Below are 18,312 nucleotides of genomic sequence, written 5' to 3' on the forward strand. Positions count from 1 at the left end.
AACACTGGCTTCTGGAGGCGAAAACTGGGGCGCTAGTGGACAGGGGCAGGAAATTTCTGTTTCATTGATTTTCTTTTTGCACCTTTGGAATTTTCCTACCATGTATACCATATATTACCTATTTTTAAAAAATGTTCTAAAGTACTTTCAAATATATTAAGTATTAAAAGGAGATGAAGAATAAGAAATAAGACACTGTTTTCTGTCCTGAAGGAATATGAAATGTCAAGAAGAGTTCATTCATTCATTTCATAATACTTACCAAGAGCATTTTTTTGCACCAGGCCTCTGGCAATGTGACCCTACCTTCATAGACCTTACATGTTAGTGGATGTTAGCGAACAATATTATGGTGGCTACCGAGAGTCTAATGTCTCTGAATGGTGCAAACAGTTTGTGCTTACCTAGTAACCTGAAGGTTGGCATTTCAAATGCACCAAATGGCACCACAGAAGAAAGGCCTCGCAATCTACTTCTGTAAAGATTACAGCCAAGAAAACTCTATGAAGCAGTTCCACTCTGTAACACATGAGGTCATGATGAGTCAGAATCAACTCTATGGCAATGGGATTTTTTGTTTGTTTGTTTAATGGAGATTCTACTCCACATAAAGCAGTATCAGAGAGGACGCTTCTAACAATCTCAATTTGCACAAGTTAGAACTGACTTGATGGCAGCTGGTTTGGTTTTTATCCAGGAATAAGTGAAAAAACAGTATGCATTCTGCTACCAAGATTAAAAAAAACAAAAACAAAAACCAAACTCATTGCTGTCGAGTTGATTCCGACTCATAGCGACCCTACAGGACAGAATAGAACTGCCCATAGGGCTTCCAGGGAGTGCCTGGTGAATCTGGACTGCCGACCTTTTGGTTAGCAGCCGAATTCTTCACCACTACGCCACCAGGGTTTCCAACATAGACTAGCAGTTGCAAAATGGGCAGCAACAGACATAAGTAGGAGCTATCAAAAGCAGGAATAGTAAGAGGCACATTAATGGCTGACAGTATCACATCAAAGTAACAGACAAAAAATTTAAGGTAAACATGAAACCAAGTTATCACTGTATAATTCAAGCATTCTTCAATTAAGGAACCTGGTTAAACTGCAAAGATGTTTATTATAATCAGGCTTTTAAAGGTCTCAGCAGGCATTTTTTTCCTTAAGAAAACGTTATACTTGGTGGTGTTAAGCTTCATAAGCTTGCACACAAAAGCCTATTTAGCTCTATTTATTATATTTCAATGTGCATGAATTACTGTCCATTGAATACTATGTATAATTATGTTTCTAAACAACAACAACAACAAAAATTCAGAATTCCAACCTGGATAACAAGAATGCCTGCTAATTTATTGCAGTCCTTGCCATAGAAGTGGGTGAGACTCTTTCCTACCTCTGATATAGAGGATGAGACTTCAATAGGACACTGAAACACAGGTCAAGGCTGGCCCTAAAGCAGTAGCAGAATTTACCAAAAACAAAGACAAGATGGAAGTACGAAAATCCCTAACCAGTTCAGTAAAGGAAATCACTCGTTAAATTACACGTTGTTCTTGTCAGCTGCTGTCAAGTTGCCCCCAACTCATGGCAACCTCATGTACAACAGGATCAGACTATTGTAATCCATAGGGTTTTCAGTGGCTGATTTTTAGAAGTAGATCACCAGGCCTTTCTTCCTAGTCTGTCTTAGTCTGGAAGCTCCACTGAAACCTGTTCAGCATCACAGCCACATACAAGCCTCCACTGACAGTGGTAGCTGTGCTTGAGGTGCACTGGCTGGGAATAGAACCTGGGTCTCCCAAATGGAAGGTGAGAACTCTACCACTGAGCCACTACTGCCCTCCACAAGGAAAATGCACTGGTGGATCTAGAACCCACATGAAAGGCCTATAGCTCTATTTCCCCTAACCTGTTTTGTATCAACAGGAAAAATCTTACACAATTCAGTCTATTAACTGATCATCAGAAAGTTTGTTTCCTGAGTCCCTGTCTTGACAGTTAGGGTGAAGGTATACATAAACTAGGGATTACAGTAGTTATTATAAGCTACTATAAACCAAAAAAAAACCCCAAACCCAGTGCTGTCGAGTCGATTCCAACTTATAGCGACCCTACAGGACAGAGTAGAACTGCCCCACAGAGTTTCCAAGGAGGGCCTGGTGGATTCGAACTGCTGACCCTTTGGTTAGCAGCCATAGCACTTAACCACTACGCCACCAGGGTTTCCCTAAGTCTATGTAATTAGTACTCTATTAAAAGTCACATAATTTCAATTCACAGAAATTTAACCAATACGGGAATTTCTTTGGTTCATGTAACTAAAATCTAGAGGGGGAGCTACTTCAAAGTTATTTTGATTCAACAGGTCAACAACATCATCAAGAACGGTTTCTTTTTGTCTCTTCACTCTGCCATCCATAGTACAAACTTCATTCCAAGGCCAGATGCCCTAGGGCTAAAGGAACACTGCCAGCCATTATTAGAATTACATGGAAGAAAGTACTTCTGCCCCAGAAATCTAAGCAACAGTTCTGAAATTTACCGTTTAGATCAGCTTAAATCATGTGCCCACCTCAGAATCAAATTCTGTGACCAGGGAAACAGAACCAGATTGGTTTAAGTCATTGAAGGTCCCACTTCTAAAGCTGGAGGTAGGGTGGTTTCCCTGAAAGAACATGGGCTATGTGTATATGGGAAGGAGTCCCTGAAAGGTGCAAACAGTTAATGTACACCCGCCCCCTCCTCCATCTCAAGTATATTCCCTGGGTTGTCTAAGGCATATACATTATTTTACATGAGGAAGGGAGATGATTTAGTATGTGGTTATGGGGCTGCAGTAGCACAACCCCTTTACTTTTGCTCCTTATCTTTGGGGATGCTTGTTTAAAGAGGTAATTAAAATAAGGATGTAGATTAATAAAAAGAGCTCTCATACAATGCGGTTGGCACAATCCCTTTGGAAAATAGTTTGACATTATCTTATCAAGCGGGACATTCATATACCTTATGACCCAACAATTCCATTCCTGGGTATATACCCAAGAGAAACCCTGTACATCGTTACCAGAGACATGGACAAGAATGTACACAGAAATACAGCGTATAACTGGAACAATCCAAATACGCATTGAAATAAAAATGAATAATTTTGGTATTATCTCACAGAATATTATACAGTAAGCAAAAAACATGTACTGAACCAATATGTAAAATTATGGATGAATCTTACCAATATAACATTCAGTGAAAAATAATAAGTCCCAGAAGATGCTCTTCTTATAAATTAAAAAACAAAACTAAACAGTATACTTTCCAGTAATATACAACTGACTGCTATCGAGTCTATTTCTACTCATGGTGACCCCACGTGTGCAGAAAATTGCTCCCTAAGTTTTTAAGACTATGACCTTTCAGAAGCAGACTGGCATGCCTGTCCTCTGAGGTGTTCTGGGTGGGTCTGCAACACCAACCTTTTGGCTAGTAGTCAAGTGCTTAGCCATTTGCGCCACCCAGGGATAAATAATAAAATTGTACAAAACAAAAAAGCAAGATAATAATAAGCACAGGATTAAAAATAGTAGTTCCTGAATTACTGGGCTGAGGGCTGAGGATCATGGTCTTAGGGACATCTAGCTTAATTGGCATAACACAGTTTATAAAGAAAATGTTCTACATCCTACTTTGTGAGTAGCGTCTGGGGTCTTAAAAACTTGTGAGCAGCCACCTAAGATACTTCACTGGTGCCACTCCGTATGGGGCAAGGGAGACTGAAGAAAACCAAAGACACAAGTGAAAGACTAGTCCAAAGGACTAATGGACCACAGCTACCCCACCCTCTGCCAAACTGAGTCCAGCACATCTAGATGGTGACCGGCTACTACCATTGACTGCTCTGACAGGGATCACAATAGAGGGTCCTGAATAGAGCTGGAGAAAAATGTAGAACAAAATTCTAACTCACAAAAAAAGACAAGACTTACTGGTCTGATAGAGATCGGAGAAATCCCGAGAATACGGCCCCCAGACACCCTCTTAACTCTGTGGAAGTCATTCCTGAGGTTCACCACTCACCCAAAGATTAGACAGGCCCATAAAACAAAATGAGACTAAATGGGCACATAAGCCCAGGGGCAAAGATGAGATGGCAGGAAGGGACAGGGAAGCTGGTAATAGGGAACCCAAGGTCGACATGTGGAGAATGTTGACATGTCATGTGGTTGGCAACCAATATCACAAAACAATATATGTATTAATTATTTAATGAGAAACTAATTTGCTCTGAAAACCTTCATCTAAAGTACAATTACCAAAAAAAGTAAAAATAGTACTTACCTCAGACGGGGGGAGGAGTACAAAACTAGATACGTTATTATCACTATTTTAGTTCTTGTGTTAAGTGATAGGTTCGTGATATTAATATACTGTTTAAAAATAAATACAGGCATACAACGAACAAAAGAGGGCCATGTATGGGCCAATAATAAATGTGAGGCATAAACCAAGGGTTAAAATTAATCCAACTCTGTGCAACTAAGGTCTAAAGAAAGAAAATATTACAGTTGGGGTAACTAACCTGGATTCTTTCCTCATTAACCACCCAGTGCCGTCTCTTAAATCCCCAATTTTTATTCTTAACTGTTTGCTCACCTATTTTAAAAGCTTGTAGCACTATTAATCCCAGCTGTCAGAAAAAAAGTGATTCGTTGAAAAGTACAGTGTAATTTGATGAATTAAGAATGTATTTGGAAAAATTATTTCATAAAGCTATCTAAAAAAATCAGTTTTAGCACTTGTAGGGATATGTCTGCGTTAATAAAAAAATACATATTTGCTGAAAATAATTCAAAAACGGTTGCAGCAGTACACTGACAGGGAACTGCCAGAAATTCAAGCCGGTTCAGAAGAGAATGTGGAACCAGAGATATCACTGCTGATGTCTGATGGATCCTGGCTGAAAGCAAAGAATACCAGAAAGATGTTTACCTGTGTTTTGTTGACTACGCAAAAGCATTTGACTGTGTGGATCATAACAAATTACGGATGACATTATAAAGAATGGGAATTCCAGAACACTTACTTGTGCTCACGCAGGACCTGTACGTAGGCCAAGAGGCAGTTGTTCAAACAGAACAACGGGATACTGCCTGGCTTAAAATCAGGAAAGGTGTGTGTCAGGGTTGTATCCTTTCACTATACTCATTCAATCTGTATGCTGAGCAAATAATCCAAGAAGCTGGACTATATGAAAGAACGCAGCATCAGGTTTGGAGGAAGACTCATTAACAACGAGTGATATGCAAATGACACAACCTTGCTCGCGGAAAGTGAAGAAGACTTAAAGTACTTACTGATGAGGATCAAATCCTTCAGTATGGATTACACCCCGATATGAAGAAAACAAAAATCCTCACAAGCGGACCAAGAAGCAACATCATGATAAACAGAGAAACTGAAGTTGCCAAGATTTCATTTTACTTGGATCCACAATCAACACCCATGGTAGCAGCAGTCAAGAAACCAAATGACATATTGCAGTGGGCACATCTGCTGCAAACGACCTCTTTAAGTGTTAAAAAGCAAAGATGTCACCTTAAGGACTAAGGTGTACCTGACCCAAGCCATGGCATCTTCAATCACCTTATATGCATGCAAAAGCAGAACTGATGCATTTGAATTACGGTGTTGGCAAAGAATACTGAGTGCACCATGGACTTCCAGAAGAACAAACAAATCTGTCTTGAGGGAAGTACAGCCAGAATGCTCCTTAGACGTGAGAGTGGCAAGACTTCATCTCACGTACTTTGGACATGTTATCAAGAGGGACCAGTCCCTGCAGAAGGACATCATACTTGGTAAAGTAGAGGGTCAGTAAAACAATGAAGACCCTCAATGAGATGGACTGACACAGTGGCTGCAACAATGGGCTCAAACATAATGACTGTGAGAATGGCACAGAACCAAGCAATGTACACAGGTCACTATCAGTTGGAACTGACTCGACAGCAGCTAACACCAACGCATATGTGAAGCACTTGATTCACCAATAATATAAATATTTATTAGAGTTAGCCAAAATCAATTCAAAATTCTGTCTCCTTTTTCAAATCATCTAAGAGTCACTTTTAGTCATCCTGATTTAAATTCTCCATTCCAAACAAGAAAATATATTGCACGGCCTCACCTGAATCCCAACTCAGCCCTTAAACTCCCATATATTCATTCAACAAACACTGTTGAGTACCTACTACATACCAGACAGCATGCTAGAGGTACAAAGATGAATAAAAACCTGGCACTTCCAGGTGCTCACAGACTTGTGCAATGCTTCAAAGCACGGTTAGAAGAACACGGGCAAAGAAATCACAGAGAGGCTTGCATAACATACACATCCTGGATCCTGTTTTAGACCTACAGATTAGAATCTTAGGGAGTACAGCTGGGTAACTGCATTTTTCAAAAGTACTCAGGTTGATTCTTTTATGTAATGAAGTTTGAGAATTATTGTTTTAGTGCAGCAGTTCTCAAACTCCTTGGTCTCGAAACACCTGTGTACTCTTAAAAATTTCTGAGGATCTCCAAGGAGCTTTGTTTATGTGAATTATATCTGTTAATATTCACTGCATTAGAAATTAAAACTGAGAAAATTTAAAAACATTTATTTATGTATTTATTTTCCAAAACCAAAATAAAATTTAGTGAAAAGAATGGCACTGTTTCACATTTTTGCAAATCTTTTAAATGTCTGGATTAATAAAAGCCGCTGGATTCTCCTATCTGCTTCTGCATTCAGTCTGAATTCAGACTTCTAGCTTCCTATACTGTGAGAAAATAAATTTGTTTGTTAAAGCCACACCTATTTGTGGTATTTCTATTATAGCAGCACTACATAACTAAGAAACCCTCCTACTCTCTCACTTGGTTGCTGTTCCTCAAACAAGTCAAGCTTGTTCTTTCAAGTCTTTATTTGCTGTTTCCAGTGACTAAAGGCTCTTCTTCCATATATCCCATATATCCCATGGCTGATGTTGGCTATACTGGGCTGTCCTGAAGGCCATTCCTCCATACATCTGTAATCCATACATGACCCCCTCTTGGGGAAATTCTGCCTTATGTTAATTCGTGCATGTGTGTATTAGGAGCCATTTATCACAACATACACTGTAGCACCATTTGTAAAAGTGAAAAACTTGGAGGGGAGAGGGAGGAAGGGAGGGAGAACACTAAATATCCAACCACATATGGATGAAAAAATAAACTTGTACATTCATGTAAGAAAATGAATTAGAGCTATATCTTCCAACATAAATAAACCTAAAAAACAAAAATATGCACAAAAAGCAAGTTATATGAAGATTCCTATAGTATGACAGTAGAATTTTTCAAAATTTTAATTAATTTACACTTTGATAGATAAACATAATTCAAAATTATAAGATATTTCTTCCCATCCCTGTCCTCTGGTTATATAGCTTCTCTCTCAAGAGAGATCAATATGATCAGTTTCCTATGTATTCTTCCTGACATAATTTATGTTATATAAACTCATTAAATATAGAGAAAAATGCTGTGATATGGTTTATGTATACCAAAACCAAGCCTACCACCATCGAGTCAATTCCGATTTATAGCAACTATATATATATTTACACACATAATAAAATATAAAAACATGCAAAGAAATGATAAAGGCCAAATTCAGAAAAATGCTTATTTCCAGAGGAAGAGGGAGAGAAATGGACTCATGGCATTTAGGGGGCTTCAAATGTATCTGTAATGTTTCATAACAGGTTTATTAAGTTCTCTCTAGATTTTTTTTATACCTGAATTATTTCTTCTTCTATTTTTATAAAAGAAGACAGATAAGGAGATCAGATATGAAAAGGTAATTAGTTTAGTTTCAGAATTACTGGATTTAAAACCAGACGTTACTAAAATAAGGGCACTGGGCCTCAGTCAATACTTTAAAATGGGCCTAAAGCTTAGGAGAAAGGTGATGATTAAAAATTCACATAAATACTGGGGGAAAAGGAAAAAAATATTCACATAAAGTGATACCTGAAGTTCTACGAATAAATGTTCATATACATATACACTCCATAACCTAAAAGAATACTAGGACCAAAACTTTTCTATTTTACATTTCCCTGCAATACCACCTATCACCCATAATGAGATTCCAACTTACCTACATCCCTATTCTTTCTTAGGTTTCAAAAAAATAACCAGAAATGTGATTAAATAGACTCTCACATTCTGGTTGTACGAACAGTTAATGCACATGGCAGCTAACTAAAAGACTGGAAGTTCAAGTCTACCCAGACGTGCCTTGGAAGAAAAGCTTGGTGATCTACTTCTGAAAAATCAGCTTTTGAAAACCTTACACAGCACAGCTCTACTTTGACACTCATGGGGTCACCATGAGAATCAACTCCATGGCAATTTCTTTTTTTTTATTTACTTGAGTAACTTAACAATAGGCTGTTACACACACACACACACACACACACACACACACACACACACACACACACACACACACGTCTGTTCAACTAGAATCAAAGACCATGTTCTGCTTAATTCTAGGTAAACTACAAAATCTTTTTTGATCTAACTTTGGTGTTGTTGCTATGTGCCCTCAATTCTGATGCACAGCAACCCTATATGAGAGAGCAGATCTGCCCCATAAGGATTCCTGGGCTGAAATCTTTACAGGAGCACGTAGCAAGGTCTTTTCTCCTGTGGAGCCACTGGTGGGTTGGAACTTTTCAGTTAGCAGCTGAGCACTTAACCACTGTGCCACTTTCTGCAGTAGAGTAGTCTCCTTCCTAGTTAAAAAAAAAATTCCATAATGTTGTTAGCATTTTAAAAAACAAATCCTTGCTATAAATGTGTTTTCTTAGCTCTTATTTCTCTAGCTAGTACAAATATTATGCTAAAAAAGTCTCTATTTCAGGACTGTGATTACTTAGAGTTGTTTTTTTTTTCTCTTTTGAATTTAACTAGAATACTCATCAACTTTTTCCCATCTCAAAGTCTCTCACTTTTAGTTATAAAGCTAACTTCTATTTCTAGACTCTTGAGCTGTTCAGAACCCCTCTTGTAATTGACCTCTTTTCTAGTTTCCTTTATTCCTCAACTCATTTAACAAATAGGTGTCAAATGTCTATTTTGTGAAAAGCACAGTATTAGACACCATCCCTCTGGTCCCTGAAAAGATGAGAACTGCTTGTCCTTAAGAAAATTTTTGCATACCTTAATATAATGCAGAGTCCTTAGAACTTAACACTCTAGGGTCTGGAGATCAAAATTACAATACCATACTAGCAACTTAAATTCAAATATACTTCAGCAGATATATAGATCTTCAAAAGTTTCATGGTTTCAAAAAAATAACCAGATACTGGTACAACAAGACACACAGACCAATGGATCAGAATTGAGAACCCAGATATAAATCCATCCACATATGAGCAGCTGATATTTGACAAAGGCCCAGGGTCAGTTAATTGGGGAAAAAATAGTCTTTTTAAGAAATGATGCTGGCATAACTGGATATCCATCTGCAAAAAAATGAAGCAGGACCCATACCTCATACCATGCACAAAAACTAATGCCAACTGGATCAAAGACCTAAAGTCTAAAATGATAAAGATCATGGAAGAAAAAATAGGGACAACGTTAGGAGCCCTAATACAAGGCATAAACAGAATACAAAAAAATAACCAGAAATGTGGTTAAATAGACTAATACGGCTATTCAGGCAATGAATGCCATATTAGAAACATGTCATATAGTGTTCAGAAGCCAGGACTTATTTAGGAGAAAAGTAAACAGATGTTACTCCAGTAACCTCTACAGATAAATAAACTCTAAGTTAGAGCATATATTTATATATAAATTAAGCTCTGTAAGATATTTCTTTCACACAGATGAAAGGATCTCAACAACAGATAGGAACTCAGTTAAAAATAAAACATCCAGGACAGTTTAGGAATAACTGTAATCTAGCAATAGAATTGTAGGAATGTCTTCTGATAATTGTAGTGAATCATTCATAGGTTGTGGAATAAGGGTTCTCCAAAACTCACTTGACTACTCTTCCCTACGATACACTTAATGGAAGTGTGATAAAAAAGTGAAACTGGCCGTGGTACATTGTGTTAATGATACTGATACAGTATTTTTTAAAAGCTGTTAAAAAGACAAAGTCACTGATACAAACAGAGAAGATATTTTGCTGGGATTTAGGGGTAGGGAATCACTACCTCAGCAGTTATAGACAAGATGGCTATTACACAAAGTCCTAGAGATTACTTAAAAACACAAGTTTCATACTCTTCCCTTCTCCCTTCACAGCCAATCAGTGTACATGACAAACAACTAAAAAGCGAGCTTTTATCACAATTTAAAAGAAAGCAAGTTCCAGTGTTTTTCTTGGGTCAGTAATCAATCACTCATCCTTATGCCTTCACCCACACTGTTTATACCTCTACAGAAAAAGAATAATGATGATGCTAAAACTTACTCATAAAGATGATGCTCTACATCCTAGCTTGATGAATAGTGTCTAGAGTTTTAAAAGGCTGCAAATGACCATCTACCCAGTCCCACCATCTAAGATACACCTATTGGTCTCTTCCCATCTAGAATGAAGGACAGTAAAGGAAATCTAAGACTCAAGGAAGAAAGTAGTCCACAAGACTAACGTCCCACGAGAATCAGAGCTTCTTCTAGCCTGCGACCAGAAGAACTAGATGGTGCCCAGCTACCACTACTGACTATTCTGACCAGGGGGAGAAATGTAGAACAAAACTCAAATTCATAAAAAAGGACAGACTTACTGGACTAATAGAGACTAGGCTATTGCCCTAAGACACCCTTTTAACCTGGAACTGAAGCCACTCCGGGAGGTCGCCATTCAGCCAAATAATAGACTGGCCTATAAAATAAACAATAATACCCATAAGGAATGTGCTCCTCTTAAACAATAACTATATGAGACCAAATGTCAACATTTACCCAAAACCAAAGATGAGGAGGCAAGGAGTGGCAGGGAAACTGGACTGATGAAAACGGGGCAGGCAGGGTGGAAATGGTGAGAGTCTGATACATTGTGGGGACTGTAACCAGTGTTACAGAACAATTTGTGTATCAGTTGTTGAATGGAAATCTAATTTGCTGTGTAATCTTTCACCTAAAACATAATATTTAAAATAAAAAAAAGAATAATGACAATGCTAAAGATAACAATGACAGTACAACCCACTGCCTCCAGTCGATTCCGACTCACAGAGACCCTATAAGACAAAGCAGAACTGCCCCACAGGATTTCCAAAGCTATAAATCTTTACTAAGGCAGACTGCCACATCTTTCTGCCACATAGTGGCTGGTGGGTTCAAACCACCAACCTTTCGATTAGCAGCCGAGCGCTTTAACCACTGTGCCATCAGGGCTCCAAATAACAATGACAATGGTTAACATACAATGAACACTTATACTACGTATCAGGCATTTGGGCTATTTTACATTAACTACCTTATTTAATTCTGTAACAACAATAGGAGAAAGGTACTATCATTAACCTCATTTTCCAAGTAAGAAAACCGAAGCTTTTTTTTTTAATTGTTATTGTGCTTTAAGTGAAAGTTTACAAATCAGTCTCTCACACAAAAACTGAAGCTTTAAAGGTTAAGTAATTTGCCCAGATCACATACATAATAAGTCGAAAGTGGAGCCTAGGATTTCATCTAATTCCAAGAATAAATAATAACTATTTTTTTTTCTTATATACTCTATTATTTTGTAATACAGCGATTGATTCAATAGCTCCGAACTGCTTATTAGGTCAAGTTCAAAATCCTTATAGAGGAAGGTTTCATTCATTTGTTCACTACAAAGACATTTGTTGAGGATTTATTATGTGCCAATGCCACACCAGGTGATTCAATGACAACAGGATGTAGGTTCTGAGAAAGTGAGGCCACTAAGCAAGTGATCTCTGGATCAGTTAAATGTGTGACAAGTTATTTAAAAAACTGTGCACTATGTGGGCACATAACAACATCACAATGGGACATTATTATGTTCTTCTATAAGTGTATTATTGGAAATGGAATACTGGACTAGATAGATCACATGTCTAAGTACTTACATTATAAGGGATCTGGACTGCCACATTAACAGAAGTTTCCAACCTTGTTTACTACAGATTTTTAAAATTTCCTACCAAACAAAAAGCTGTGATGAAAACACACACAAGAAAGGGCAGAGATCTTTCATTTTCACATTCAACTCACAGAACAGCATAGCTCGTGTTGGGAAAAGCATGGTCATGAGTGGCTTCAGCTTTCTCCCTTTCCAGCTTGGAGAGACATCTGGTTGCCAGCTGTGTAGCTCCAAGTAGTTGGCAGAAGGTGACGAAGAGCTGACCATCTGCAATCAACTTTGACACTGCATCTGACCACCACCTTGGAGAACCTGATAAATTACAGAAATTCCAAAACCCAAACCAAACCAAACCCATTGCCACTGAGTTGATTCTGACTCATAGCAACCCTACAGGACAGAGTAGAACTGCCCCACAGGGTTTCCAAAGCTATAAATCTTTACAGAAGCAGACCGCCACATCTTTCTCCGATTGAGTGGCTGGTGGGTTCAAACTGCCTGTCTTTCCGTTAGCAGCCGAGCACTTCATTGTGTCATCAGGGCTCCTTTACAGAAATTCCAAAAGAGTTGGCTAAATTTCAAGACAGGAAGCCACCCACTCTACATGAATTTACTTTAATTCAGTCAAGGTATATGGTGGGGGAGAGAAGAGAAATGAAGAGAACAAAGCTAGCAAAGCTCACAGGAATAATTTACAAGGCTATGTCCTTAACCTCTCCCAGATACTGCCCACTACACTTCTATCCATCATTACTTTAAATATGTTAAGTATGTAAACAGCTAAAGCTAAGGAGGACAGCTTTACATCTATGTAAGTATATTTGTCATTTGCATTTTTCACTTTTATGCCAGTATAATATATATTCAACTAATAATGTGGAGATTTTACTAATCTTTCATGTTGTTTTTATGCCTACTGTACATTGTATAAGTACCATATGCAGCTGTATATCAGAGGTGTAGGCATAAACAATCTTGGGAAGATGCCACAGTTTGGGAAAGGTGCTTGCTTTATTTAAAAAAAAAAAAAAACCAATACAATTTCCCCACAGGTTCGTGATATAAAATTCTATAATCAAGGTTTGTAGATCTGTAATTATGGTATGTCAGCTACATTTAAACAAGAGTGTTAAAAGATTGTTAAAGTTAAACTAACACAATTGCAATGTGAATTGTCCTAGTCTCATTCTAATCTACTGGTGTCACTTTCATTTAATCAGAGGGAAACTATGGGCCAATGTCAGTGCTATTTCCAATGCCCTAACATTTTTTGTTCACATTAGATTTTAAGCCATTACCAATCTAAAATGGCTATAAGAAGATAGATTCAAGAAAGTATTTTTAATCAATCAATTCAGTCACCAGTGGGTTAGTTTAGTAGGCTTTATTGAAATTAAGTTGTGTTTAAAGTCATTAAGTAAGCTTTTATGTTAAAAGGATGAAAGCATGTTTCCTGCAGCATACCTTTCAAAACCAAACAATATGGATATATGAATGACACAAGAATTCTTGAATTTACCACACATCTACTTAAAAACTTGTTTTTTATAAATCCTACTTGGAAACTTAAGGTGGACATAAGTCATTCCACTGAAATACCACGTCAACATTTAAGAAACATCAATCCATATTTTCTTCTGCTTCAGCGAAAATTACTTTCTAAATCACGAACAATCTAAAATAATAAAGGAAAAAAAGCTACTCTGGCAATTATTCATATTTTCAGCAGGCATTTAAATTTTAAGTAAGGTACAACGTTCAACTCACAGTTGTACTATCAGCAAAAAACCTCCAAATAAAGCACGGCACACACAAAATACAGCTATGTTAACTAGTTCCAGAAGAGGTGATCAATTATCTTGGTCTGCCTGGGACTTTCCCTGTTTTAGCACTGAAGATTCTGCATCAAGGAAACCCCTCAGTCCCAGGCAAACTAGGATCACTGACGTCAATGAAGTATCAAAAAATAGGGATTTCACAGTCTGCACTGGAGAAAAAGAAAATGGGAGGAACATTTGGTAACTCCCTGCTAGGGCTGCCAGATTAGATGTGACCCTGAAGTGGGTATCAGTAATTCTATAATCTGCCTGGAAAATGGACACAAATCATTAAAAAGGGCCTGCCAAGGCCAAACCTACCAACTAACACTTCCAGTAAGTCGCACGTGAACAAAGGCTCAAAGAACCTAGTGTAATAGCCCATCCAGGCCTTAGTGCCCACATCTCTCTAGTTTTATATCCAGAAATTAGTCCTCGGGAAAAATAATCCTGTTGCTGGGAAGGGGATATTTAAGGAGCCCTGTCCGACTCTTACCTTATGAACCAGTTCTAGTACCTGGGCTCTTGCCTTATTCCTAGTGATCTAAGCATTCTCTTGAAACCCATTTCCAGAAATCAGATGCTTTGCCTTGTTACCCTGTGAGGTAACAAAATTTCTAGAACTAGGGCACTATGAGGCTTTTGTCTATTTTATAAGGGCCTAAAATACTGCCCTTGAAACTTGTTTTACCTTCCTTTCTAATGTGGACTGCCAACTATCTAACGTGGGCTGCCGTCAACTACAAAGCCGTCACCGTTTTGCCAATCTGCTGAAACAGCCATCTTCCACTCATTGACTTAGCTCTTTGATGCCAAATACCACCATTGCCTGTTTCCATCTTCCCCTAACATTCCACCTGCCTGTCCAGATTCCTTCCTAAGACTCACCACAGGGAACTTATGGATCACTTGAAACATTCCAGCAGATCTGATTAGATATTAAACTCTAAGAATTCACTCTCCCTAGTATAGCTTACCCAAACTGAACTTTAGGACAGAAACCTAAAATATATTTCCAGTGGCTCTCAATTCCTGGAGAGAAAACTAAAGGATATGGGTACATGAATGATGACTTTAAATATCTGCTTCCAAAAAAAGGTTATGACTTCTGAAGAGGAATGAGGCTATGGGAAATGAACATCTGACTTAAAAAAGGGTGCCTGAACAGAAGCTGTTTTTTAGACCATTGCTTTAAGAAACTAATAAATAGAATCCTTTTCTCAAAATCAAGAACATGTCTGAATTATGAAATAGGTCAAGAAGCCTTTGAAACTAAATTTGAAGAGAAAAATGCATATCTTTTAAAACCTTTTCATTATGAAAAATTTTAAACATGAATATAGAGAATATAATGAAGCCCAGAACTAACAGTTACGAATATGTTGTCATTATCTGCCTCATCTATTTTTTTTTCTTTTTAAAAATAGGATACTAAGGCAGAAGATGGAAAGAGCTATAGTAAAATAATTTTCAGGAGAAAATAACAGAAGAGAAAGTAAGAAACAATACTTATAGACTCAGATTGTTATATATCAAGGTAAAATGAGTAATAACCAGCTAAAGCAGAAATCTCAGGTTTTTTTGAAAAAAAATATACACACACATCTCATTTTAGTAAACACAGGGAAGCTACAGGGTCACTACAAGTCGGAATCGACTTGACAGCAATGGGTTTGGTTTTTTGGGTCTACACCAACATGTCAACAGGAAAGCCATGAAAAAAAAAAAAAGTGTGGTAAACATTTCCATTAATCTATAAACAATTTGAGAGTCATTTATGAAAGGGTTTCAGAAAAATGATAAATGTATAGAAGTATGAAAAATGTTTTTCTTTAAAGCCTGATAATGCTCTATTATTAAAAATAAACTGAAGACAGAACTTTATTTTCAAGGAGTTTACGTAAATACTTGAGAGTTTCTGGAAGCATAAAAATTTAGTTTATAATTATCTAAATGAGTATGTTTTCTCTAGAATATGTATTGTACACATACAACTACTTAAGCTGACAAATTTTTATAAACTACTATAGGATTACTATGGGATTATTCGACTGAGAAATGTCAAGGTCATATAGGTAACTAATGGGAACTACCAAGCACTCTCATTCATGCCCTGGTACATCTGCCAAATACACTTCCTAAAAATGAGACAACCAAAGGAATCCTAGCAAGTGAACAACAGAACTCTGACAGTGTGTATTATTTACATTTTCAATTATACATCTCAATTCCTCTCCGATTATCACAAATTTTAAAAAACTTTATTAGAACACTGTAGCTTAAGTAGAAAGTTGCAGATCAGAAATCTGGGTTCCTTCCTTGTTCTGCACTAACTAGCAGCTAACCTTAGGGGGAAAAATATTTTTTAACTTCATTAAGCCTCAGTTTCCTCATTTGTAAAATGGGGATAAAACCATATAATTAGCTAATATTTACTGGGCACCTGCTATTTGTCACATACTGTGTTAAACAGCATAGCGGGTGTTTCTTGCTACAACTGCATTAAGTAGGTTCTTACTCCATTTTACAAACAGCATAATGGAATATACTCAAGAATACATAACTAATAAATGGCAGAATCAAAGATCTGAACCCAAGCTGCCTCACTTCAGGGAAAGCCATGCATCAAATTACTACTTGTACTACCTCACTGTTGTTCGCTGCGATGAGTCAGTTCCAACACATGACAACCCTACGTTTATTCTAGAACTGTGCTTCATAGGGTTTTCAAGGCTATGGTCTTTTGCAAGCACATCAACAGGCCTGTCTCCCAAGGTACCTCTGGGTGGGTTCTCTAACCATCAGTCCGTGGGCTGTAAGTGCTTAACCATTTGCGCCACCCAGGGACTCCACTATTTCCATACTATCTCCTTAAAAAAAAAAAAAAAAATCCTACTAATAAGGAAAGCTTCCAGTATGTACAGTGAGATACTGTGCTACGACAGAGAAGCAATTATCTTAAAAAGTGAATTTATTCTTCCCTCTGCCTTGTCATTCCTCTGGTGAGAGTACCGATAAAAGGAAGAAGGGTGGACGAACAGGAAGCCAGTAGGCTAGGATTACAGATTTCTACTCCAAAATAACCTGCTTCTTCAGAAGGCTGATTATCTTTTCTTGGAATGCCTCATCAAAAGTAGTCTCATCTTCTTGGGACTGAACAATAAAGTTCTAAAGAGCACTGATATGTCTAAGCAGTCAGCAATTAGAGTAAATTACAAGGCTGCTCTACCCATGATAGTTACTGAGGCAGCATCCACAGCCTCTGGGGCGAGCTTCGGGAATTTTCCTGAGTTAGGCCACAGAAGTTTGATGAGTGTGCTGCAAGTTCGCGCCTCAGTTCTAGAAGGCTGAGAGTCACGCCAGCCATGTTAGATCACAGAGCTCCACCACAGGCTCTTGCTTGATGAAGGCTGGGCTCTCTGCGTTCCCCCAAACTTTAGAACCTGCTTTCGCGTCCACCTGAAGGCAGGTCATGGATTGTAGCTCTGCTCCCCCGGCCCCAATCAAGTTCAACAAGGACACCCTGGGCGCGCGCACACCCCAGGTACAGGCCCAAAGCCCAGCCCACCCTCCCGGTCCCGGGTCCCCTCCGGATCGCGGGCCACCGCCCCTCCACCTCCCCGACTGCGGGCGCCCGCGGGGCGGGGCTACGGCCAACCCCCGCCGCTATTCCGTCGGGTTCCCCGGGACAGAAGGAGAGGAAGGGGCGTGCCCTGGGCCGCGGGGTCGGGCCCTCGGCGCGCCGGGTTCCCACCCCGCAGCGTCCCAGACGGCAGCAGAGTCCCAGCTGAGGCCCGGCGTTCCGGGCCCGCATCCGGCCTGTGCTCCGCCCAGCTTCTCAGGCCGCCATGAGGCGAGGGAGAGGAAGCGATGGCGGCTGAGCTGCTCGCGGCTCCTTACCGTTTCACTACGCCGGTTTTGATCTTGATCTGCCTCACGCGAGGATCAGCCATGGTCCTGGGAGCGCTGCGGGTAGAAGAGGCGGAGAGCTAGGTAACCGTGGAGAGAGACGGCGCGGAGGTGACGGTTGTGTGCCGGGGGCGGCCGCGACCCCGCGCGCAGCCGCGACCCCGCGCGCATGCGCAGGCCCAGGCGCGCTGCTGGCGCCCCTGCCCCTCCCCGGGGCTGGCGGCCGAGACCGTGAGCGCATCGCTTTACCCTGCCTCCACGCGTTTTTCTCTCCGCTCGGTCGGAGAGCCCTTCTTTTATTTTGTACACAAGTTAACGCCTTACCTGGTCTCCACAGCTTGTGCGTTTTGGGGAAGCTTTACTAATTCCCCGGGTAGATTGGATTGGCCCTGACATTGCTTTGAATGATTATTCCGTT

The 18,312-nt window shown here is 39.2% G+C and overlaps 1 protein-coding gene across 1 annotated transcript in view; it reads right to left on the bottom strand.

The window, feature by feature from the left end:
- The window catches only part of TBCA (tubulin folding cofactor A), a 94,679-nt gene extending 76,634 nt beyond the window's left edge, over positions 1 to 18,045 (bottom strand). Inside the window, exon 1 of the mRNA XM_049866502.1 lies at positions 17,886 to 18,045. Within this exon, the coding sequence (XP_049722459.1) occupies positions 17,886 to 17,938 (53 nt within the window). The 5' untranslated portion in view covers positions 17,939 to 18,045. The remainder of the gene's footprint in view (positions 1 to 17,885) is intronic.
- Positions 18,046 to 18,312: the final 267 nt, after the last annotated feature.

This window comes from Elephas maximus, chromosome 2 (genome assembly GCF_024166365.1).
Source record: "Elephas maximus indicus isolate mEleMax1 chromosome 2, mEleMax1 primary haplotype, whole genome shotgun sequence".
Classification (NCBI taxonomy): Eukaryota; Metazoa; Chordata; class Mammalia; order Proboscidea; family Elephantidae; genus Elephas; species Elephas maximus.